Source organism: Anthonomus grandis, chromosome 2 (genome assembly GCF_022605725.1).
Source record: "Anthonomus grandis grandis chromosome 2, icAntGran1.3, whole genome shotgun sequence".
In the NCBI taxonomy this organism is placed as follows: Eukaryota; Metazoa; Arthropoda; class Insecta; order Coleoptera; family Curculionidae; genus Anthonomus; species Anthonomus grandis.
Window position 1 is genome coordinate 1,013,566 of NC_065547.1, and position 27,259 is coordinate 1,040,824.

At 33.4% G+C, this 27,259-nt stretch overlaps 1 protein-coding gene and 1 long non-coding RNA gene across 2 annotated transcripts in view; both read left to right on the top strand.

Annotated features, from left to right (window-relative positions):
• The window catches only part of LOC126733517 (AP-3 complex subunit delta), a 53,698-nt gene that overhangs the window by 20,356 nt on the left and 6,083 nt on the right, over positions 1 to 27,259 (top strand). Inside the window, exons 9-13 of the mRNA XM_050436841.1 lie at positions 9,583 to 9,754; positions 13,947 to 14,224; positions 14,288 to 14,426; positions 14,485 to 14,650; positions 21,315 to 21,550. Of these exons, the coding sequence (XP_050292798.1) occupies positions 9,583 to 9,754; positions 13,947 to 14,224; positions 14,288 to 14,426; positions 14,485 to 14,650; positions 21,315 to 21,550 (991 nt within the window). The remainder of the gene's footprint in view (positions 1 to 9,582; positions 9,755 to 13,946; positions 14,225 to 14,287; positions 14,427 to 14,484; positions 14,651 to 21,314; positions 21,551 to 27,259) is intronic.
• On the top strand, positions 23,276 to 27,089 carry LOC126733537 (uncharacterized). The gene is made up of 2 exons (XR_007659750.1): positions 23,276 to 24,235; positions 24,306 to 27,089. It is a non-coding gene; the product is annotated as an uncharacterized LOC126733537 (long non-coding RNA).

A 27,259-nucleotide genomic window follows, 5' to 3' on the forward strand; every position in this document is an offset into this window, starting at 1 on the left:
TCCTGCAAAAACTGACAATTTTTTTTTGCCCATAGTTGGACACCAATGGAGAAATATTCTTTGTGAGGGACTACCTGACGGGCAAGTAACAACATTGGCGAAAAAATATCCAGTGCCTGCTAACTGTCCATTTAAGACACCAGAACTAAAGTTAAATTAAATATTAATGATTCTGCCATACAGAGGGACCACAAAATTTTGAAAAACCAGTTGCAATTAAGCGCAGCTATTGTGGGAATTGGTAAGGCTCTGTCGAGGCTATTAAATGGATCCCCTTTCTCCCAGGGGAAAAAATCTGCAACTGCTTCAGTGGTTAAGTAACTCAGGTAGAATTTTGCGCAATCTTTTCCATGGCCCATCTGTCCATAGGAAAACTTCCATTTTGCAATTGCAATGGGGGTATGAGCAAAAATTAAAAGAAAATTTTAAATAGATTTTACAGGAGTCCCAAAATTAGCAAGTTGCTCTTTAGGGCTAACCTCTCCAAATGTCTGGAGCAAGCAAAGACCCTGGAGAAAAATAGCTCTGTTCTTGTCGAAAAGAAGAATTTAAACTTCAAGAGCCCACTTCCTCGGAAGATGGTTTCCAAACAGATCACCTCCGGCTAGAGGGTCCAGCCTGAGTGGGGTGGGCACTCAAATGCTCAATGAAAAGACAGGCAGCAGAGGAGCAAGAGCTGGTCAGATCCAAAGAAAAAGCAGAGCCAGAAGGAGAACTGGAAAAAACAATGGTAAGAAAAATTGCTGGCCAACTTGCCATGTTTAAAAATAAATGGACACCTTAGTGTAATGATAAACATATTTTATCCTGGTTGGAGGGGTATAAGATCCCCTTTTATCCAAAGTGGTCCAAAAAGAGAGAATTTGGTCTCTTAAAGAGAAAACTGGTCTGAAGTGGGCCATAGATCACCTATTAAATATTGGTGCAGTGCAGCAGTGCACACTCTTATCAAATAATTTTCAAATTTTAAATATTTTTCTACGTCCGAAACCAGACGGTTCAAATAGATTTATTCTAAAATTAAAAAACTCAAATACACTTGTAAAAACCAAACATTTTAAGGTAGAGGATAGAAAGCTAGCAATATCAAAAAATTGTTATATGTCCACTATTGGACCTTTGAAGAGACTTTTCCTGATACCTATTAGTAAGAGTCACCAGAAATTTTAGGATTTTATTTTGAATCGGTTTTACGAGTTTACCTGCATGCCCTTCGGTTTGTGTTCAGCCCCCTGGGTATTTACAAAACTGCTTAAACCAGTAGTGACTAATCTTAAAAAGCGAGGGTTTTTGTCAGTAAATTATTTATAATTTTTCTTGGGCAGACTAAGTAGAAAAGTGTAATAGAAATATAAAACTACATGTGATTTACTTACAGAACTAGGTTTTCTTATAAATTTAAAAAAAGTCTTTTGTGACCAAATCAATACTGTAACTCCTTAGGCTTTAACTTTGACTCTATCAATATGGGGCTTAGCTTTCCTTTAACAAAAAACTGTTAAAATTTATAGTCTTTTACAAAAGTTCGTTTTGACAAAGCTGTGCAGCATAAGACAATTTGCTAAACTTTGTGATGTTTTAGCATCAATATGCATGCAATGGGTAGGCAGTGCGATAGGAAAATGATAATCCCATTGCCCTTGCATGCAGAAGCAAAATGGTGGATGGAAAAGTTCAAAAATCTCTTTTGTCCTTTTTTTATATTCGAGTATAAAAATAGAAATTTTTTCAGATGCTACCCCGGATGCCTGGGACATTTTCTATAGAGAGGAAGGCTCAAGGGGTTTTTGGAGTCCCAAGGAAAGACTTGAAAGCATACAGTTCTTGGAATTAATGAGCATTTTTATTGGGTTAAAATATTTTGCCAAAAAATATCTCTTTTGTAATATTCTTTTGCGTATAGATAACACCACTGCAATTTCCTACATAAAACGAATGGGGGGAATTCAATATAAAAAATTAAATAAATTTGCTAGAGAAATTTGACAGTGGTGTGAACATCGCAACATAATTATATTTGCCTCCTATATCAGTTCCCAAGAAAACAAAGAGGCAGATTATCAGTCAAGGGTAGGTCGAGCTGAGGTAGAATAGTCTCTTAACCTAAAAGCCTTTTTGCAAATTTCAAATAAATTTGGATTACCAGATTTTCATTTATTTGCTAGCCGTAATAACAATAAATGCTCCAAGTTTGCCTCTTGGTTTAAGGACCCAGAGGCAATTTTGGTAGACGCCTTTACAGTCTTATTACAAAATTCTGAGAAAGATTTCGACCCAAAAATGCTGGAAGCATTGTTGTGTCACCCTATTGGCCTACTCAAGCATTGTTCCCTAAACTCAAGGAAATGCTGGACTCAGAAATGGTAATTCTTAAAACTGAAGAAGTTCTCCTTTCTATTGATAGATCCCCTCACCCGCAGTGGGGGCAGCTTTCATTGGTGATTGGGGTGTTATGCAAGAAGCCTACCTCTGCAGAGGAGTGCCCCCTGATGTCATAAAAATAATTTTATCTTTGATCAACCGTTAAACAATACTACACTGCCTTAAAGTTATGGTGGCAATTCTGAGGAGATACCTATATTTGCATGTATAGTCAGTCCTTCTGTACTAGAATTGTTATACTTTTTACTAAGTTTTTGATTGAGGAAAAAGGTATGGTTCCTTAAATAATATTAGAGCAGCTATTAACCTAATTGTTCATCCGAATTTGACGGCAGATAATCGAATTAAGAGATTTTCAAAGGTGCATTAAATTCACAACCGTTGAAGCTCAAATACTCTTACACTTGGGATCCTGAAATTGCAATCTCTTATCTTAAGTCATTTTACCCTTTACAAAACAAAAAAAAAAAACAAAAAAAAATTGTCTCTTAAAGACATTCCCTTCTAATTAGTAACACTATTGGCTTTGAGTACAGGTCATAGAGTGCAAACTCTTTCTCTTATTCATATCCATAATATAAAAATGACTCAGGGTAAATATGAAAAAGGTGCCGGACAAAAAAACCAATAGAAATGAAAATCAACCAATCTTTTATATAGAAAAACACACTTCTCCTCAAAGATGCATTAGTATTCTGTTAAAACATTATTTAGAAATAACCCAATCTCATCGGGGAATGTTTCAACACTCTTTTAACTTAAAAAAAAAAAAAAAACCCTATAAGCCAGCTTCGCCTCAAACCTTAAACCGTTGCATTAAAACAGTAATGAACAAGAGTGGGATTGATACTAAAAAATATAGGACAACATTTGAGAATGCAGTTACAAATAATTCTTGATGTGTGATTTAAATGTATAAATATTAAAATTTTGTTTAAAACATTATGTCGCTGAATAATGTAAAACTAGGTTGTAAGAAAGTTATGTTTTGTTATTTTGCTTAAAATAATATATTATTATGCATATTAAGATATAAGAATTTTAATTATAAAAACTTAAGCACATGCTGTTGCCTGCAACTAATAGGGTCTTTGAACAACTACATTTGTTTATGATCTGAGGAAAAAGGTGGGAATATAATTAACATATCAAACGAACTTACCTGTAAGTGAAGTTCGATATAAATTATATGAACCACCTTTTTCCTCAGATCATATCCCTCCCTTACATGCAAAACGCCCAACCCTGTATCTTGAGTCTTTAGTTGCAGACATCTACTTTGAAGAAATGATTTTAGTAGATATGGTGGGGATGGTACGGGTGGCACTAATAACGCCACCTACGTCAAAAAAAAAAAAACGAGGACTTTAAAACTTGTGGCCTTTAGCCAAGTAGCAGGGACTACATTTGTTTATGATCTGAGGAAAAAGGTGGTTCATATAATTAATATCGAACTTCACTTACAGGTAAGTTCGTTTGATATGTTAATTTTTACATTAGTTTCACTACTATGAATTAAACATTTTGGAAAGCTGTCTAGAAAATTATTGTTCTTAAGATATTCCAATGTGGTCATTGCTAAAAACTTTTTTTTATTATGAATCGTTAGGAAGTCATCTTCAGAGTTTTGTAAAATTTGATTAAAAATAATATATTCATATAAAACAATGTTACTTATATAATCTTTAGGAAATTTAAGACACCCTCTTGTCAAATTTTTAATAAGAGTATGATTATCATCAATTTGAAAGTCATCTTTAAAAGTTAAATTTTCTTTACATATGTCACATTTAGTTTTTTTTAAAAGAATATAGCAACAATACCCTCCTAAATAGGCAATTACTGGCATTTCTTCTTTGACATTTTCAATATCATGTTCGTTTATAGATATAGTAGGACTAAACCAACCTGATTGGCTGTCACTTACACAAGTCGTATTATCGGTATCATTTCCTTCATCATTGTCATAAAACGAATTTATTTTAAGAGGCCCAAAACAAGTCGATTTTAAAGACATTAATGCTTGAATTCTGAGTTTTTTTTCACTTTCATATAGTTGACGAATAGAGATATTATATTGGCCTCCTGCCATTTGCCTGTATTTTCCAAATCTATTTTCAAGTGGACCAGTCTGAAATTTTCCTAATAAAACATATTTCATTTTTAATTCTTCAAAACAATATGTTATTACCTCTAACATGCCATAAATAGTGTGATGAAGAGCTATATGTGTCTGATTTGTTAATTTTGTTGAAAATGTTTCTGTATTTTTCCAAGCTTCCAACCAGAGCAGCATTTGATTTAAAAATGTTATTTTAGGATCATTAGATTTTACAGAATTACATGTTATAGGTTCTTGATAAATATCATTAAGCCGCTTCCCTTTATATGGCGTTTTAACATTAACTATTTTCCACCAGGTTAAAATTATGTAAAGAAAAGTGGCAGTGTCCAAAAGTTGAAAGTGCTTGAATTACAAAAGGATTAAAAACTTTTAAAGCTAATGTTACGTTTTGTTTTTCAAAATTTTTAGGAAACAGAGATTTCAGAGTTAAGCTATAACCATGTTTTAATAACTTGTTATTCTCAGTATTATGGAGCTCAATTAAAGCTTGGAATGAGGCATATTTTAAACCAAAAGTGTCAAAATCAGGAAATGTTAATATTTTATTAGGTTTAATGTTCATCCAGTTATTTTTTATACATTTAAGTAAATGTACAGAGTCAAATAAATAAAAAAGTGGTCTTTTGTCCTCTACAGGATGAGGATATACAATGCTTAATTGTTTTTTTGTGCAAAAATTACTCATAGCTTTACTGTTAATAGCATTATTGTCACTTATAACACAAAAAATTTTATAGCCAATGTCTTCTAGCCCAACAATTATTGATTTAATGAAAGAGAACAGTAATTCATGATTAATTTTAGCTATCGGTGCAATGTGGATGACCTCCTTAAAATTTGAACACAAACCATTTAGCATAAAGGTAAATGCAGAATTTGCCAAAGTGCTATTGTTAATTGCAGTACCGACAATATTCCCCCCTTTATAATCAAGATATGGCTTTATATGTATTTCATCCATAAGCAAAATCATATATGTTTCATTTTCTTTGACATACTTAAATGCATTTTTTGCATATGTAAGAAATGATTGTCTTTCTTCAACGCAAGGGTCTGACAAAAAAGAGTTACAAATGTTTTTTAAGGAATCTGGATGTGGCAATGTTAAATGTCCAAACCCCCTTAAATACCTGTAGGAATGTGCACTTATTGTATTTAATATAGAGCAAAAAATTATTGTGTCAGGCGAGTAACGATATCTTTCTTTAGGTAATATTAATAATTTTAATTGTTCGGATATGAAAGATGTTTTATTAAAATCTTCACATTTAATAGACTCCAACATATTGCAAATCTGGTTTATAATATTTGTTTTTTCCTGTGAATTAATTTCATTATTGTTTTCTATTTGATTTTCTGAATTTAATTTATTAATTTCATTTAACAAATCTGATAAATCATTAATATTACTTATAGTGAATGGAGTTTTAAATTTATTTATCTGCAATACTATGTCTTGACCATATAAATAAGTTTCTAGTTTTAAATGTTAGTTTATAATAAGAGAGTATGTTATGATTGGTGCAGGTGAGTATTTTAATTTATACAATATAATATCATTTTGGGTATTAACAGATTTTAGCCAATCATTAGGCAGTACCATTGCATTAAAAATAGGTAAAAATTCTTGGAAATTTTGAAAAGTTATAGTTTTTTGATAGGCTGAAAATTCATCAATACTGTTTTGAATTGCTAGGGACAAATTTTGTTGTTCAATTTCAGTTTTCTTTTCATCTCTACTTTTCCTAATAACTGGTATAGACTTTGAAATATATGAGGGACAATTAGGGAACTTTACAGGGATTGTACCTTGTTGAAGTTTGGGATATTTCAATGGAACTTATAAAGTCTTGCCTGCCTTTTCATCAAAATATGTTATCACCCAAATTATATTTTCTTTGGCAAAATGTGCGTCACAAACCCTACTATACTGGGTAGGTTTAAAATTGTCTCTAGGAATCATTCTTAGCCACTTTTTACACAGTTTATCATCCTTCGGAAATTGAAACAAGTGCCGAGTATGTTCGGCATCGTAATTGCCTTTGCAACCCGGTACACAACACTTATTAGGCATAATTGCGAACGGCAGTCGGATTATACAATATTTAATTTATATAACAACACAATAACACCGAAACCGGCACCTAAACACCTGTTATATTCACCTGTAGAAATAATACAAGTTGTCAACAACAACAAACACCCTTCTAACGGGATAATGTGTAAAGTGTAAAAGAGTCCGCATTGTTGCCACAATGTGGGTATAATAACCACAGATGTCGCGGTCAATAAGTATTACGCCAAATATATTTTCAATGATATTGCGGTTGATTTGGCACCGAGGCTCGGGCAAAGGAACGAGAAATGGGTCGTTTCATTATAAGATTTGAAGGGGGAAGGCGGTAGCGAATTTCTTCGCCTTCTTTGCGTGACGTATTACTTTAGTGACGTCAGAGCACCTCGGCCTTCTTTATTTCGGTGGTGTTGGCCGTATCCGGACAATTCAGATATCCGGATTGATTCGGAATAATTTGATATTCGGATTGAACGGACGATTAATCCGGACTCTTCGCATCACTAACTTCAGTATTCGTTCGTGTCGGCGAGGTTCGAAGGCAGTGTTTACTAGGTCCTGAGGACCCATCAGTAGTAAATACGCGAGAAGTTAATAACTGCTTATTGGCTTGAAAGTATCTATTTCGTTGTTATTTTTTGCAAGGTATTTATCTATTTCACAAGAATAGGTACTAGTGACCATAAGGTATAAGTTAATAGATATAAAATGTGTTTTTTTTTACTATCTTTCAGTAAATGCAACGCAATGGCGTCCAGTTCTAGGACATTGTCAGAAGATGCGTTAAGAAATATTTTAGAGTCTGAAGACTTTTGGGAAAGTATGGAAGACTCAAACCAAATGGGCTCGAGCAAGAAAAGTGTATCCGTTGGTGTTCCAAACAGAGAAGCTGTGTTAGAGGAACTAGAAAGATTGGCTGAAGGGAGTGACGAGAATGAAGAGGATAATGAAATACCGAGCGACCATAATTCCGAAACAGAGCAAGAAAACTCCGATTCGGAAGAAGAAGAGTTGCCCATCAGAAATAGTTGGTATGGGAAAGACAATACCAAATGGTCAAAAACAGCAGGTATTAGAAGTAGGACCCCTGCTCATAATTTGGTTACTATCTTGCCTGGCCTTATTGGCCCTGCTCGTAATAATCCTCCACGTGAGCCTGTTGATGCTTGGAGTCTACTAATTTCTAATGAGATGATACAAAAGTTAGTTGATTTTACCAATTTGAAGATAACCTCCACCAGAGAAAACTATAAAAAGTCTAAAAGGTTTGCTCAGTCACAAACTAAATTTTGGCCTTCGTTTACTGAAAATACCATTAATAATACCATACATACGAAAATACCATACATTAGTGAAATCAAGACGTTTTTTGGGTTGTTTTATCTTCAGTCCATCTTTAAATCTAATCATGAAGACGTCCGTTCTATGTGGGCAACAGATGGGACAGGAAGACCTATTTTTCGTGCTACTATGAGTCTGATCAGATTTTCGTTTTTATTGAGCTGTTTCAGATTTGACAATGTAGAAACCCGAAAAGAAAGAGTAAAAACTGATAAGTTGGCCTCTGTGTCGGAATTATTTGTAGCTAGATCAAAGTCATGTTATTCACCGGGAATTTACCTAACTGTAGACGAAATGCTTGTACCGTTTCGAGGAAGATGTGGATTTCGGATGTATATTCCGAACAAATCTGCCAAATATGGAATTAAAGTGCAGGTTTTGGCTGACGCTAAAACGCATTATCTCGTAGGTGCAGTGATTTATGCCGGTTCCGAAATAAAAGTTGATGGTGCAAAAAAGCCTACATTATCAAATCCAACAAGAGTGGTTCTTAGGCTTGTGGAGTGTGTTAAAGGCACCAACAGGAACATTACTGGGGACAACTGGTACAGTTCAGTGGAACTCGTCGACGAACTCAAGAAAAACAGTTTGACGTACGTGGGAACCTTACGAAAAAATAAAAAATCTGTACCATCTGAATTTTTACCGAACCGATAAAAGGTCTTAGATAAAGAGATACGAGGTCGATTAGGATTAAGATTTATGCATTAATAAAAAATGTGAAAAATTAATATTTTTTGATAAAAATCTAAATTTAATTTTTTTGTCATGTTTGGGTTTTCAGGTGATTCTAAGGTTTTGGAAAAAACTTCGTAACTTCCTTGCTATTAGAGATAGGAACGCGATTCAAAGACTGGCACGCGCTCTAATCAATTGAGCAATTTTTATGTATTAATAACAAAATTTGTAAAAATTAGTAGTTTTTGAGAAAAATTTCAATCTTTTTGTCATTTTTGAGTTGTTCCCAGTGATTTCAAAAAATGTCATAACTTCCTTGCTATTAGCCATAAGAACGTAATTCAAAGACTGGCATGTGCTCCAATTAATAAAGCAACTTTTATGCATCAATAACAAAATCTTAGAAAAATAAAATATCTTTTTTTTTACATTTTTGTATTTGCGGTGATTTTTAAAAAACCTCACAACATTCTTGCTATTAGGGTTAGAGACGTGATTCAAAGACTGGCATGTGCCAAATTTGATGAAGCAACTTCTATGCATCAATAAAAAATATTGAGAAATCAATAGCTTTCGGGAAAAATCAAAATTGCACTTATTTGCCAATTTTCAATGATTTTCAAAAAAATGCAACTTTTTTGCTATTAGAGATAGAAATGTGATTTGAAGACTGGCATGTGTCCTAAAGAGCAAAGAAATTTTCTTGCATTCATAAAAAATGTGAGAAATCAATAGTTTTTGAGAAAAATAAAAATTACATTTTTTTGCCATTTTTCAGTTTTCGATGATTTTCAAAAAAACTGCATAACTTTTTTGCTATTAGAGGTAAGGACGTTATTCAAAAACTGGCACGTGCTCCAATTATGAAAGCAACTTCTATGCATCAATAACATAATCTGCTAAACCAATAGTTGTTGAGAAACATCAAAATCTCACTTTTTTGTCATTTTTGAGTATATAAAACTATCCGAAATATTTCTAGGTCACGTTATCGCTTCCCAATTAATGGACGTTTGCATAAGGGTGCAGGCCATAAGACCGTTCGCTGTCAACGAAATGGCCCAACTGTTGGAAGTTTATATTTCCACTTCTCAGTACAGTATAATGCAGGACGTTTTGTATGCTGCGGCCTTTTTAACCGGAGAGTTTGCCAGGTACGATTCCTTAAATTTTTTATGTTTTTTGAGGAATAGTTAGATGTGAAAAACTGTCGTGTAGCATGAAAAGTTATTGAAGTAAGATCAGTTTTGTTAAGGTGTACGTTTTTAAAACATACCCACACTTTTTGATGAAGAGGGTTTCACTAAAATATAATGAGTTACTTAAGGAGTAATTACATTTCCAAAACTTTCTTGTAGTAAGGAAAAAGTCCATTCTGAAGTGGAGTCAATATAACTTATTAACTTTGATTTAATTATACTTTTTAACTTTGATTTGAAAGAAGGCAGAGCTGATGTTGTCCAGACTAAGAAGCTGCTGACTGACTTATGCGAAACTACCGTCAATGTGCTGGCTGTTAGTAAATTTGGGAAGCCGAATCGTAACGGGCGGCAGCCTGTTAGGGTGATCCTTGGTGGTACAGACGATGTTAGGCTTGTTTTGAAGAACAAATTTAAAACTGTCGGTAAGTTCTTCATCGAGACAGACATGACGCCTCGGCAGCGCAATGAGCTTATGGCAGCCAGATCGGAGTTAAAGCGACGCAAAGAGGAAGGAGAAAATAATCTTTATATAAGATACATTAATGGTTCCCCCAGAATTGTAGCAAAAAACTAGATTCGCCTTTATTTTCACATGCCAGTGATGCCCACTTAACTTGTTTTTATCAAAATGTTCGTGGTCTTAACACTAAAACCGAGACTTTTTTTCTTGCCGCCATTGCTCAGGATTTTCACACCATATGCATCACCGAGACATGGTTGAGGCCAGAGATATCTAGTGGTGAAATATTTCCAAAGACTTATGATGTTTACCGGTCGGACCGAAAATTTGAATCCGTAATTGCCACACGAGGTGGCGGAGTTCTCTGTGGAGTTTCTAAAAACATTGTGTCTGAAAAAATTAGTTTGTCTGATTTTTGCAACAGTATTGCGCCCTCTATCGATGTTGTTGGCTGTAAATTTACTATTAGGTTACGGAATATTGTTTTGTACATCCCACCATCTATCACATCTGTAATTTTCGAGCAATTTCGGGATCAGTTTACACTTTTAATATCAAAGCTAAACCATAATGTAATAATAGTGGGCGATTTTAACGTGTCTGATTTCTCTATTAACTCACCTACAGGTAATCATGTTAGTCAAAAGTCTATTGCTGTGAATAATTTTGTTAACACTTTTAATCTTGTTCAGTGTAATCACATCCTAAACTATAATAACAGACTATTGGATCTTGTTTTATCTAACTTCATCTGTACTGTTCCGCGTAGTGACGTGCCTTTTGTCTTGGAGGATTTGCATCACCCTGCACTGGAAATTGATTTTACCGTCTCAGGCCAACGTGTCCATAATTTTCAGCTTAATAAAAACTTATCTCATTCTTTTAATTTTAGAAAGGCCAACTTCCATCTCCTTTATGACTCGATCCTTGAAGCTGACTGGTCTACTGTGTATTTATCCTCTAACGTTAATGATGCATGTGGAGCCCTATATGATATATTGAATGGCATATTTGCCGCACACATTCCTCTTAAGCAGCAACGTAAAAGAAGATTTCCAAATTATTATTCTCGAGAATTGATTAGGAACATTTATAGAAAAGAAAAGGCTTTCAAGGACTTTAAAATGTACAATTCTCCATTCTTTCAAAATAAATTCCATTCTCTTAGACGTCTTATCAAACTACAAATACGCAATGAATATAAGTTGTATATATCAAACACCGAAAGGAATATTTCTTCGGACCCATCTAGCTTTTGGAATTTTATTGGTTCTAAGAAGGCTGGCACCAGGATTCCTGGTATGATCAGGCTACCCGACGACGTGGTAATTAAAGACCCACAAGACATAGTTGATGCTTTTGCACTGTTCTTTGGTGAGGCATTTATACAATCAAATTTCATTAACCATTCGTCGACGTCTGATAATGTGCCCCACTTTGACATTTCCAACGTTGATGCTTCCCAGATTATTTTGGCCAGTAAAAAACTCAAAAATAAGTTAACATCTGGTGTAGATGGTGTGCCTAGCTTCTTGGTTAAAGATTGCATTGGTGTCCTGGCTGATCCGCTGACCTACATTTTCAACTTAATACTGTCAACAGAACAAATCCCTGAAATTTGGAAGACTGCTAAAATAATACCTATTTTAAAAGCTGGGGACTCTGATCAAATCGTGAACTACAGGCCAATCTCATTGCTCTGTAACTTCTCAAAAATTTTCGAAATTATCCTGAATCGGTCGCTATTTAGTCACGCAAAAGAACTCATCTCTGTAGACCAGCATGGATTTTTTAGCGGGCGATCTTGTGTTACTAACTTATCCTGTCTGTCTAGCCACATCTGTGAATCACTTGATGTTAATACTCAAGTCGATGTTATTTATACCGACTTCCAAAAAGCCTTTGATCGGATAGATCACTATATTTTGCTGCATAAATTAACTCAGTATGGTTTTTCAGGGAGATTATTTAATTTATTTCATTCCTACTTGATTGGTAGATCTCAATATGTTGAATATGAGGGCTTTAAATCGAAACTTTTTAATGTAACGTCGGGTGTACCACAGGGCTCGAACCTGGGTCCGCTCTTGTTTAGTTTTTTTATAAATGACTTGATTGAGTCACTCACTTGTCATAGGCTGGCTTTTGCCGATGATTTGAAGCTATATTTAAATGTATATGGTTTGGAGGATTGTGTTTTTCTTCAGAACTGTCTAAATACATTGGAGGTATGGTGCGCTGTTAACAGGTTAGGCTTGAATGCGGCTAAGTGTAGTGTGGTCAGTTACTCTAGATCAAAAATACCCTTAAATTTTAATTACTTTATTAATGATACTATTTTGAGTAGATTAGAGCAAATTACTGATCTTGGTATAACCTTTGACTCTGAATTTACATTCGTTCCACACTTCAATAACATAGTCAAGTCAGCCCTGAGAAGGCTTGGGTTCATAATTAGAAGTTCTCAGAGTTTTACTTTTTTTTTATCCATTACATCTCAGAAGAATGATCTTCTCTGTAAAATTCCTGCATGGGTTACTGAATGGATTCATTGATAGTCCTGTACTTCTTTCTGGTGTACGTTTCATGGTGCCTAGGCTTAATGCTAGACATCCCCTAACATTCTTTCTGCCAAGGCCTCATACTAACATCCTGTTGAAATCGCCACTATATACAATATGCGCTATATTTAATCGGATCTGTCACATGTGCGATATAAATTTCTCTCCGGTTCATGTGATTATCGATATCTTGGTGGATCATTACTCTTGGGATTAGGACCCATGTGTTTAAGTTATAGTTAGTAGCTATATTGTAGTTAATTTAATTTAATTTTGTTGAATATGTGATAATCTTGTTAAACTTTTATAATTGGGTTTTTATATTATATTAATAGTTATTTGTTCTAATTTTTTGGATAACTTTTGAGAATGTGACTTTACTTTACTCTTTTTCTTTTCTTTTCATTCTTTTAGGTTTGTTTGTGTGTGTTTTTTTTAACTATATTTTTCATTGTTTTGCAACTGTTTCCTGTTATTGGGCAAGTTGCCTGTTGGAAATAAAGGCTTATTATTATTATTATTATTATTATTATAACATTGAAAAGTTAGTAAGGGAAGTCTTTTCTCCACAAATAAAATGCTAATTCTTTAATTTCAGAGTGATGCATTTCGGCAAGTGTTCTTGTCATCATCAGACTCTAAAATATATTACAAACAGTTCAACAACATTCACGAACATTTTTTTCTGACAGATAACATTAAAAAATACAGATTAAAATTGAAAAATTTGTAAAAACTTAGTAACTCTGTAAGTCTTTTGTAAGTAACTTTTCAACTTTCTTGTAGCTTGACTAGTAACTAAATTACAACCAGTTTTGTCACTTTTAGGAACTATGACCCCTGAAACTGGTTCTAACTAAGAAACTTTTTGAGCTACAAAAGCCGTTCATATATCAACTTTTTCCACAAAAAACGCTTAAAATTTAAGTAAAAGTTTTATCAAAATATTTGAAACGGTGTTTGAGTTACATCCCGAAATACTTTCACTTTGATACAGAAAAAATGAGCAAAAACCGTTCGTTAACAAAAAATGGTTCTAACTTGGCCAATTTTAGTGTTACCAAAACGTTTTTTACATCAAAATCATCTTCGAGAAATAAAATTCTTCCCACTTGTTTTTCAGTGAATTAGAGAAACCTGAACAAACCCTGCGTTGCCTACTGAAGTACAAAGCCCTCCCGCAACATATCGAGGCGGTATTTATCCATAATTCCATCAAACTGTTCGCCCATATAATGGAAAAACTGGAAAAGTCCGCACAGTACGATGAAATTTTACTACTGTGCGACATTATCATGGAAAAACTGTCCGAAAGTGTAAAATCTGCCGAGCTGGAGGTGCAAGAAAGAGCGAGCACCAGTTCGATTATCATCACTATTGTGAAAGAGGAGATTTTGGCCAGTAAGTGACAAATATTGGATGTAATGGTGTTATGTAAATTTTGTTTGTTGGGGAAATTTTCAGAAAAAAATGCCATCGGCGCTGAGGATACGACGGAACCTCTGGAGGAAGAAAGTGTGGCGAGTGAAATTTTAAATTTATTCAGCGGTGAATTGAACCCGGTCGCCCCTAAAGCCCAAAAGAAGGTTCCGGTACCCGAAGGGTAAATTTTTATCTTAATTTATGCATTTTCTGATTATTTTTTTTTTTGGGTTTTTTAGGTTAGATTTAGACGCTTGGATAAATGAACCGTTGGAATCCGCTTCTGACTCCGAGTCCGATGCTGAACGGGAGAATACTGACAATTTGTTTGTTAATGCTGAGAAGCTTGAATATGGCGGGAAAGCTGAGAAGTATCACGAACCCACCGAGGAGGATATCAAAAAGGTTTGTATATTTATTTATTTATTCATAAATACACTGTTACACTCTTAAATTCACAACAGTAATACATAATATAGGTAATATACAGAAATACAGAAAATCATTAAGTAATAATAATTAATAATATCTAACCTAAGCTTACTAAAACTTGACGCAGGAATTTGTTATAAGTTTTAAAAAGGTCAATATCATGATGTTGGCTTGCTAATGTCATTGTTTTAGTGAGGAAGTTATTAACACCATAGTTAGTACGGTGGATTGGGTAATGAAAGCTATCAGTGGCTCTAGTTGTAGATTTTTTCGAAGTAGCTCTGAAGCTCCAGATTTCCCATGTAGGATATTGTAAAAAGTAATAAGATCCCTCCTCTTATGACGGATAGTGACGGGAGCCATACGTAGCATATCAAGTATAAATCTGCATCATTGTAATTATTTTTAAAATTGTAAATTATAATTATAATAATTAATAATTAATTTAAATTATAATTAAAATTGTAAATATGCCCATGATGTCTTAAAGATTACAGATATTGACTATAAACATAGTGTTTTTGATAAAAAATGTGTTTGCTACCAAAGAGCACAGGAAAAACTAAAATCAAGAACCCAATATATATAGCCATTAAAAAATATGCATAAGTGAGTATCTGTTATGGATGGTAGGGTGATCCATGTTAATATACAGGGGGTCACGTCACGCATAAGTGAAATTAGACAACTTGTTGTTGATAGTTCTCCGTTAGTGTTGTGCATTAGTGAAACACATATGACTTCTGAAATAAATGAACATGAGGTACATTTATCAGGATATGATACCGTAATATGTTATTCAAACAGCAGACATACAGGTGGTACTATAATATACATAAAAAATGGTTTAAAATTTACAGTATGGAAAAATGATTCGGTTGATTATAATTTTTGGGCATTATGGACATCAATAACTGTGAATAAAGAAGTCGCTGTTGTGGGAAGTATTTATAGATCTCCGAATTCGGATTGTAAGCTTTTCTTGGAGTATTTGGGCAATACCTTGAATGAGGACTCATGTCAACAGAAAAAAGTTGTGTTGTTAGGTGATTTAAATATTGACCTACAAAAAAATGACAATAGAGCAAAAAACTTAAAAACAGTTATAGATGCAGCAGGTTTTCGTCAGATTGTGAAGAAGGAAACAAGAATCACCAATACTTCTGCGACATTAATCGACCACATTATTACAAACGACTATAATATCTCCGAATTACCTAGGAATTTTCCCGCCATAAGCGACCATGAGATTATAGGGGTAAATATGCCATTTGAAGAAGTTAGTAACAATCCTAGAGATATATATTATAGAAATCTTAATGATGAAATAATGTCGAAAATTAGGACGGAACTAGTGGGTGCTGACTGGAACTACTCCTCCACTGATGTAAATATGATATATTCTGATTTAATAGAGATCGTAAGAGCTGCAGTGGATAGAGTAAGTCCCAAACAAAAACGGACACTAAAAAAATATCCATGGGTGAATGATACTGTAAAACGAGCACAAACAGAACGAAACAACGCATACAAACGATTTTGTCTTACCAAAAATGAAATTGATTGGTACACTTACCAAAGGTTACGCAATAATGTGACTTCACTGATACGACAGGAGAAGAAAACATTTTATGAACAAAACATAGATATGTGTAGGGGTGATAGTAAAAAAATGTGGCGTACTCTAAAAAGTTTGATAGGAAGCAAAAATCAGCCGACAGATTTTGGAGATATTGATTTTGGTCCATATAATACCAGCGTAGAAGAAAATTTTAACCAATATTATGCAGATAGTGTCGAGGAAATTTCAGAAAATATAGAGAAACGGCAATGGGACTGTAAAGTTAGTGAACAGAAGGACTCAGAAATAGCAAACTTTAAAAACCTCACTCTCCAGAAACTAAGATCTATTATATTTAAACTTAAGAACAAAAGTACCAGTGATGAGTTTTTCAGTGTTAAGTTGATTAAAGACTTGTTTTGTGTGTTGGGATATCCTTTACTCTATCTAATAAATACCTCTTTAGAAACTGGTAGAGTCCCAGATGATCTGAAGACAAGTGTTATGATTCCCATCCCTAAAGTGTCAAAACCAACCATCCCAGAAGAATTTCGACCCATTAATTTACTCCCTGTTGTAGATAAGATCATCGAAACAATTGTGTGTCAGCAACTTAGGTACTACTTTGAGGAAAACAACTTACTCTATGTTGGACAATCCGGATTTAGAAATAACCATTCATGCGAGTCGGCCCTACAGTATATTTGTGCGAAGTGGAGAAAAGAAATAAACGATGAAAATGTTGTGCTTAGTGTTTTTATTGACTTAAAAAGGGCATTTGAGACTATAGATCGGGATATCCTCTTTAAGAAATTAAAGTTATATGGAGTTAAGAGTATTGTTTTAAAATGGATTAAGGATTTTCTAAGTAACAGGTGTATGAGAACTAAAGTAGGTGATAGATTTTATATTGAATTATTTTAAATAAGGTTCCAAGTAAACTGGGTGTGCCACAGGGCAGTGTTCTTGGGCCCTTATTATTTATAATTTACGTAAATGATATAAACACAGTTCTGCGAAATTCATTTATTAACTTGTTTGCGGATGATACTGTAGTATGCGTGGTAGGTAGGAACTTCAAAAATATTACCAGAATAATGAACTCTGAGATGCATATTTTGTATGATTGGTTGTGCAAAAATAAATTAAAATTAAATATAAGGAAAACAAAGTGTATTGTGTTGGGGTCAAAGACAAATTGTAATAAATTTTATGAATCAGGCTGTACAGTAAATATAAACGGAGATCAAGTAGATTTTGTTTCGGAAATTAAATACTTAGGAATAATTATTGATCCACAGTTGAATTTTTCATTGCACATAGATTATGTTTGTAGAAAATTAGGTAAAAAAAATTCATTCTTATCTCGTATTTCAAGTTCTCTGTCATTATGGTCTAAAAAGTTAATATTTAACACTATTATATTGCCTCATTTTAATTATTGTTCTGCTTTACTTATATCCTGTACACAAGAAAACATAAATAGGCTTCAATTACAACTAAATAAAGCTATGAGGGTTATTTTGAACTGTAGTAAATATACACCAATTGAATATATGCTTTCTACATTAAATTGGTTATCGGTAGAAAAAAATATTAAAAAGGCAAATTTAACATTAATTTTTAAAATCGAACATGGTCTTTTACCCAACTATTTATCAACGTTTTTGGAAAAACGAGAAAATTTCTATCAATACAACATTCGGTCAAAGCAGAACTATAATATTCAACATGTTAAAACCACTGCTTTACAAAAATCACTGTTTTTTGAGGGAATTCGAATGTTTAATAACCTACCAGTAGAGATTAAAGAAGCAACATCACTGAAAATGTTTAATAGAAAGGTGTTTAATTTCTTAAAGAATCAATTATAATTTAATTTTAAGGAATTTATTATATTACACACATGTATATTAAATGTTTGTTATAGTATTATGTACTAGCCAGGTGCTAAATAAAGGATTATTATTATTATTATTATTATTATTATTATTATTATTATGTAATTATCCAAGATATTCAATTTATATGCAATTTGTTTTAAAAAATTGTGTTTAGTTAGTTGAAGAGCATCAATATGTACCCCATAGAAAGGAGACCACACAGGAGGTATACTCCAGATTAGGACGGATCAGGGCACATTAGAGTGTTTTCAAAGCGGCAATATTTGTGAAGTTTTAAGTAGTTTTCGAATAAAAAAACATCATCTTCTCCTGCAGGTTCTATGTCAGTTTACATGGAAATGAACAGTTTTACTGCAGAAAATCGGGTTTTACTGAAGGAGATGAGATGTAGCATCTATGAGCCTGATAGAGAAATTCATAATTCACTGTCAAAAATGATTAATTTATTGATGAATTTCATCTATTGGAAGAGTGCACCAAAGTAAAAACAGTTAAATATCCGAAGGATTATTAGTATAATTTTACTGAATCCAAATGAATTATGAATTCCTGGATATCTTAAAATCTTAGAAAAAAATCTTTGAATCTTATATAGGAATCAGTTCTATTCAAAGGCTTAAATCATTTGTAAGAAAAACAAAATCAAGGGTTAAGTACTCTTAGAACCAAAATGGGAAACATCTGTCATGTCATGATAAATTACAAGATACTGGAATTTTACTGAATGTTCCTAGAGATCAAAAGAAATTAAGAAAAAGCTAATGTGTCTATCTAATGGATTTCATATACTTAAACAAGCTGTCAAACAAATAGATTCTGAGATTCCGATAGAAACCAGATGTTTGCGTAAGGATCTCTCAATTAAATGAAGAATTTGCTTACAGAGTATTCAAACTTCTCGAAAGAATTTCTAACTGAAGCTGATATTCGTGGGCATGGATAAGATCCTAAAAGGCAATCTAGGAAACTCAGAGTTCGCACTCGAAAAACGAATAATTAGTAAATGGATTCCGCCGATTTAGTCGAACTACTGAAAGTGCCACAAGTTTACTTAAGAATCTTGATGGATTTTTAGAGTCTCACTCAGAGTTATCAAAAAGCAAAGAACTGTATTTCAAAAACAAAGTGTTTCTCGGTAATGTGTAAAAAAGAAAATTAAGGCTTATTCTGAACACCAAATGCGCTGGTTAATCTTAGGACATTGCAATTCGGAACTTCCTTTCCGAAGCTGGGGTGAATTTTCATAAAACGTTCTATTTTCAAAATTGGTTTTACAAATTCTTTCGATGATGTATTATAGAAAATGATGGAAATTATAAAGCATGATCATTCCATTGAAAAAAGCTTAAATTAAAAATAGTCGGGAGAATATTCCAATTATCATAAAATATATTATTCTAAAAAATACCTGATATGAAGTAATTTAATATTTTACAGCATTTTTAACGTTATACAGATTAAAATGCCTGTAATTAACCTGAGAATTCTTGCTACCTCATCCTGTATTATCCTCAAGCACCTCAAAATGTATTTGCTAAAACCAAAAGAGGAAGTAGATTATTATTTATTTATTTATTTATTTATTAATCAACGTATATAACATTTCAAGTACTTATTAATAATTAACAGTAGTCTTAAGTAAAAACTATAATACTAATAAACAATACTGTACTAAACATAATCCAAAGAGTGGGAGTAGGGCACTATCCCAAGATAGTTGCCCTAGCTGACGACTTAAATTTATTTAAAGATGTACTGAAAAAATCAAGATCTTTTGCAAATCTATTCACTGTAGAAGCTATTCTATTTATAGGACTGTTTAGTAGATAGGATGTTCTGCAAAAGGGAATGTGGAGAAGCGCCTGACCTCGTGTTGTGTAAGAAGATACATGCAAAGAGAAAAGGCACAGACATTCCGGACTTCTAACAATACCATTCAGAACCTTAAACGCAAAGCAAACATCAAAGAACTGCCTTCTACTTGATAAGGAGTTTATGCTCAGGTAGGACATGGTCTCTGAACAGGTAAGATCCAGGCCTGACTTCATAAGAGTATATCTGGCAAACCTGATAAACTTGTGCTGGATATTTTCAAGCCTCTCAATGTGAATCAGAAAATGAGGTGACCAAACAATATTGGAGAATTCGAGAAGAGATCTCACCAGGCAAATATATAGTGTCTTCAATGCTGACACATTAGCAAAGTCTTTGCAAGATCTTTTGATAAAACCAAGCAGTTTATTAGCTCTATTTACAGTATTTTCGAAGTGGTGGGAGAAAGTAAGACTCGGGTCCAGAAAGACACCCAAATCCTTGACTGAGTCAAGCTCCTTCAAGGGGATACCATCAAAAACATATTGACAAGGAGGGGAGACCCTTAAACGAGTAAACCTCATAAACCCACATTTCTTAACATTCAATGACATTTCATTCGACTTACACCAGGAAAACACTCTGTTTATATCTCTCTGAAGCACCAACTGATCCTGAGAGGAGGATTATCTAATTTTCTAAAGCCCTTAGGAGGCTTAAATGAACACAGACTAGTTTATTATAGAGTATATGGTGGGAAACGCCGATAATTCCTTTTACCAGCTTCAACTACAAGGGAAACTAGAAATATCACTCACTGCTCCCCTATATACGCTAGAGCAACCTAATGGAAACCAACCACACTCAAAGTGAACATTAAATAATTCAATTTATTCAATTATACAATTTATTCCATACTTGATCTTTAAAGTAGAGGACAATCTGAAACTTTTTTGTCCGATAGTTTTTGCTGTATCTCTGAAAATAAAAATAAAATTCAAAAAAACGCTTTGTATCTTAAAAATGGGTTAGTCGCCTTTGAAGCAATTGTGTAAAGAACACAAAAGAACCATTCTTGGGCTTTGACTGTTTTAGTATTTGACATTTTTAGTTAGTTTCACATGTCGCTGCCAGAGGGCTTTTTTGAACAATTCAACAGAAGTGTGGTAAATTTTTTCAAAAAATTAAAAGCATTGTTATGATTTTGTTTTCATGAAAAAATGGCTAAAGAAAAACTATTTTTAGTACGCCTACATCTATTTTGGAATCCTTTTAACTTATTCACCGAATTATGAGTTATGATAAGTACCAAATAAAATTAAGATTTTTGAGAAAAAAAATCGAACCTCTCAATTTTTAGAGTCGCGAGGCTCGCAAATACGAGCAACAGAACAATCCCCACTACCTCAAAGGCCAATCGTCGGACCGAAGACCCTCAACCGGAATCGATAACATCGAGAACATCCCGGTGGCCGAGCTCAACATCGACGTGCCTCAATTGAAAATAATCGCACAAAAACGTTCCGATAAGTACTTAAATTTGAAAGAGAAAAAGGCGAAGAAGAAACGCAAGAAGAACAAGAAGAAGCAGGACAGGTATAACCTTCATTTTATTTTTATTTCATATTAAATATTCATGATTTGCTCAAAATTAAAAAAAAATAGATATATTATAATTATATACAAAAAATCATCAATTCTGCCTTAAATTCGAATAGTTTTACTGAATATACACGGTAGCACATTAAAAAAAATGCTTTCTTACCATTGATCCACACTGTATACAGGGTGTCCGGAAATTACGCGTGAGGATTTCGGTGGGCGATTCTACATGAAAAATTAGTGCAACAAACTTCTATACAATTTTTTCGAAAACTCAAAATTAAGGAAGATACAGGGTGTTAAAAAATATATTTTTTTCTTATTTTTTTCTAGTGTACTGATTTTCTCCAAATTTTGCATGCACGTTATTCACCCTATTAATGTAACAAACTTACCTGTAAGTGAAGTTCGATATTAATTATATGAACCACCTTTTTCCTCAGATCATAAACAAATGTAGTTGTTCAAAGACCCTATTAGTTGCAGGCAACAGCATGTGCTTAAGTTTTTTAAATTAAAATTCTTATATCTTAATATGCATAATAATATATTATTTTAAACAAAATAACAAAACATAACTTTCTTACAACCTAGTTTTACATTATTCAACGACATAATGTTTTAAACATAATTTTAATATTTATACATTTAAATCACACATCAAGAATTATTTGTAACTGCATTCTCAAATGTTGTCGTTCATTACTGTTTTAATGCAACGGCTCAAGGTTTGAGGCGAAGCTGGCTTATAGGTTTTTTTTTAAGTTTAAAGAGTGTTAAAATATTCCTCGATGATATTGGGTTATTTCTAAATAATGTTTTAACAGAATACTAATGCATCTTTGGGGAGAAGTGTGTTTTTCTATATAAAAGATTGGTTGTTTTTCTTTTTTTTTGTCCGGTACTTTTTTCATATTTACCCTGAGTCGTTTTTATATTATGGATATGAATAAGAGAAAGAGTTTGCACTCTATGACCTGTACTCAAAGCCAATAGTGTTACAAATTAGAAGGGAATGTCTTTAAGAGACAATTTTTTTTTTGTAAAGGGTAAAATGACTTAAGAGATTACAATTTTAGGATCCCAAGTAGAGTATTTGGGCTTCAACGGTTGTGAATTTAAAGCATCTTTGAAAAATCTCTTAATTCGATTATCTGCCGTCAAATTAAATAAATAGGTTAATAAGCTGCTCTAATATTATTTAAGGAACCATACCTTTTTCCTTAATCAAAGCACTTAGTAAAAACTGTAACAATTCTAGCACCAACATGCAATATAGGCATCCCCGCAGAATTGCCACCATAACTTTAAGGCAGAGTAGTATTGTTTAACGGTTGATCAAAGATAAAATTATTTTTATGGCATCAGGGGGCACTCCTCTGCAGAGGTAGGCTTCTTGCATAACACCCCAATAACCAATGAAAGCTGCCTCCACTGCGGGTGAGGGGATCTATCAATAGAAAGGAGAACTTCTTGCGGTTTAAGAATTAGCATTTCTGAGTCCAGCATATCCTTGAATTTAGGGAACCATGCTTGAGTAGGCCAATAGGGTACCACAACAATGCCTTGAGCATTTTAGGTCGAAATCTTTTTGGTATCAAATTAAAAGGTGGAAAGGCATAGAAGTAATCTCCCCATAAGACTGTAAAGGCGTCTACCAAAACTGCCTCTGGGTCCTTAAACCAAGTGGCAAACTTGGAGCATTTATTGTTATTACGGCTAGCAAATAAATCAAAATCTAGTAGTCCAAATTTATTTGAAATTTGCAAAAAGGCTTTTGGGTTGAGTCACCATTCTACCTCAGCTCGACCTACCCTTGACTGATAATCTGCCTCTTTGTTTTCTTGGGAACTGATACAGGAGGCAAATATAATTGTGTTGCGATGTTCACACCACTGTCAAATTTCTCTAGCAAGTTTATTTAATTTTTTATATTTAATTCCCCCCCATTCGATTTATGTAGGATATTGCAGTGGTGTTATCTATACGCAAAAGAATATTACAAAAGAGATATTTTTTGGCACAATATTTTAACCCAATAAAAGTGCTCATTAATTCCAAGAACTGTATGCTTTCAAGTCTTTCCTTGGGGCTCCAAAACCCCTTGAGCTTTCCTCTCTATAGAAAATGCCCCAGGCATCCGGGGTGGCATCTGAAAAAATGTCTATTTTTATACTGTAGCGTTTTATTTTTCTATTTCTTATGTTCACTAACGCTCCATTGATATTTCATTAATTTCAATAATTATATTAATAATTTCAGTCAATTTCTTTTATCGATATTTCTTTAAATTCACACTGTCAATTACACATTACTACTGTAACGCATTACTCTCCTGGTTTTATTATTCATGCTTTCTGTTGACGGTCCGTCACTCTTCTGGTTGGTCTTGATTGATGTTTTCTCTGATTGGATTGACATTGACAGCTCAGGCGAGAGGTGGGGTCGTAACTTATTTAGTCGGTACTGCATCCATTTTTCGAGGACTTGTTCCCGTGTCGCAGGTAGAAGCGCACGTAAAAGGCCAGTTTTTTATTTTCGAAATTTGTGAAGCAGGAAGTGGCCAATATGGTTTATAATTTATAGTCCTTAATCTTGTTCCTTTAGGGAACTGTTTATTTCATAATTCTGGTGCAGGATGCCCGAGATTTTGATGGATAGATAATGAAACTTAGCAAGGTGAGTGTGTCACATTTTGAACGCCATTCATTTTTATCGACAGTGAATACAATGGCAACCGTTGTTTTAGGGTTCTACTTTTTCGTTTTACTTTTCCGTTTTCCTCTTTATTCTTCTTCAATTGTTGATGGCTGCAAGCTTTTGATTTCTCCGGGAAATTGCTGAGAGCGGTGGAATTGGAGCCAGAACCAGAGCTAGTATTAGATATTCCCAGTCCGGATAGCTAAGCTACAAATGGCATACATTTACAGCCTCGATTTTGGAGGCCAGCCGTTCATTTCTTGGAGGAATATACAGGCCAGTTTATTCCATTTATTTAAATATTATTAACCATAGATTTGTCTCTCTTATTTAAGTTTTTATTAATATACTTTTAATTTCAATTTATTGCTACAAATATTTAATCAATATCATAATTTAATATGTCAATTTCCTATCTATAATTTTAGTTATTTTTTGTTGAGTATTTTTCAGTACCTTTTTTGGTAGTTAATTAGATATAACTCGGTTAAGGCTGATATGCCTTAGGTAAAAAGGTTCATGAACTTTCCCCTGCGTAATACAAATATTTACTAAAAACTTTAATAATTGCAATTTATTTTTCAAGTGCTGAAATCTACCTAGTAGCTTAATCATAATTTTAATGTTACTTTTGACAAACTTATTTTATTTAATCAAATCAACATTATTCATATTTTAATTCATAATAAATTATTAACATTTAACAGATTAGAAAATGAGGTGTATACATATCTTTGATGTAAATATAATTTGGTTGTATTGTTAAGATATTTTTTTTTGCCTCTTTAAATCTACTTTATCCAGGGTCATTTAATTGTTAATTGAAACCTATATACCAAGTGTTTTTCTTAGTTTTCTTTCATTTATAAAAAAAAACTAAGTGGCGCCCTTTTATTTAATAGTTATAATCAAGATTATATTCTTTAATAGCCAGTCATAAGTGAACCTTCGAACAATACCAAGCCTCCAATAATTCTGAGCTACCGTCTGCAAACTCTTGGCAAAATAGTAACACTGTAAAGTTAACGCCACAATACTTGAAGGTAAAAAAAGGACAAAAGAGATTTTTTTAACTTTTCCATCCACCATTTTGCTTCTGCATGCAAGGGCAGTAGGATTGTCATTTTCCTATCGCACTGCCTCCCCATTGCGTGCATATTGATGCTAAAACATCACAAAGTTTAGCAAATTGTCCTATGCTGTACAGCTTTATCAAAACAAACTTTTGTAAAAGACTATAAATTTCAAAAGTTTTTTGTTAAAGGAAAGCTAAGCCCCATATTGATAGAGTCAAAGTTAAAGCCTAAGGACTTACAGTATTGACTTGGTCACAAAAGACTTTTTTTAAAATTTATAAGAAAACCTAGTTCTGTAAGTAAATCACATGTAGTTTTTATATTTCTATTACACTTTTCTATTTAGTCTGCCCAAGAAAAAAAAATTATCAAGATAATTTACTGACAAAAACCCCCGCTTTTTAAGATGAGTCACTACTGGTTTAAGCAGTTTTGTAAATACCCAGGGGGCTGAACACAAAATAAAATCTTAAAATTTCTGATGACTCTTACTAATAGGTATCAGAAAAAGTCTCTTTTAGGTCAATAGTGGACATATAACAATTTTTTGATATTAAATTTATTGCTAGCTTTCTATCCTCTACCTTAAAATGTTCGGTTATTACAAGTGTATTTAGGTTTTTTAATTTTAGAATAAATCTATTTGAACCGTCTGGTTTCGGGCGTAGAAAAATATTTGAAATTTGAAAATGATTTGATAAGAGTGTGCACTGCAGCACTGCACCAATATTTAATAGGTGATCTATGGCCCACTTCAGACCAGTTTTCTCTTTAAGAGACCAAATCCTCTCTTTTTGGATCACTTTGGATAAAAGAGGATCTTATACCCCTCCAATCAGGATAAAATATGTTTATCATTACTGTAAGGTGTCCATTTATTTTTAAACATGGCTCTGACCAGCTCTTGCTCCTCTGCTGTCTGTCTTTTGGTTGATCATTTGAGTGCCTACTCCACTGAGGCTGGATCCTCTGGCCGGAGGTGATCTGTTTGAAAACCATCTTCCGAGGAGATGGGCTCTTTAAGCTTAAATTCTTCTTTTCGACAAGAACAGAGCTATTTTTCTCCAGGGTCTTTGCTTGCTCCAGACATTTGGAGAGGTTAGCCCCAAAGAGCAACTTGCTAATTTTGGAGGATCCTGTAAAATCTATTTAAAATTTTCTTTTAATTTTTGCTCATACCAATTACATTTTGGCTCATACCATACGCAATACATTGCAATTGCCAAATTGGAAGTTTTCCTATGGACAGATTGGTCATAGAAAAGATTGCACAAAATTCTACCTGAGTTACTTAACCACTGAAGCAGTTGCAGATTTTTTTCCCTGGGAGAAAGGGGATCCATTTAATAGCCTTGATGCCTTGACAGAGCCTTACCAATTCCCACAATAGCTGCGCTTAGTTGCAACTGGTTTTTCAAAATGTTGTGGTCCCTCTGTATGGCAGAATCATTAATATTTAATTTAACTTTAGTTCTGGTGTCTTAAATGGACAGTTAGCAGGCACTGGATACTTTTTCGCCAATGTTGTTACTTTCCCGTCAGGTAGTCCCTCACAAAGAATATTTTCCCATTGATGTCCAACTATGAGCAAAAAAATTCGTCAGTTTTTGCAGGAGAGTCGCAATCCTGCCCCAAAATTTTGAAACCAACGGATCCAAGTAAATTTTGCGAATTGGTTCAGTTTGACCTAGAAAAAGGAATTAACCTAAATTCTTTGATTTGCTTTAAGCTCAAGTCCAGATCCGCATTTTTTTTTTTTTTTTTTTAATAAATAAACAATATAATAAACTCGATATGTCAAAGTCAAAGGGAAGCTATACAAACAATAATAAACAATAAATATTTATATCAATTTTTTGATATTTTTTTAGAGTAGAAGCGTTATATTTCTTAGTATTAGTTTTATTTATTTTATATTAATGTCTCA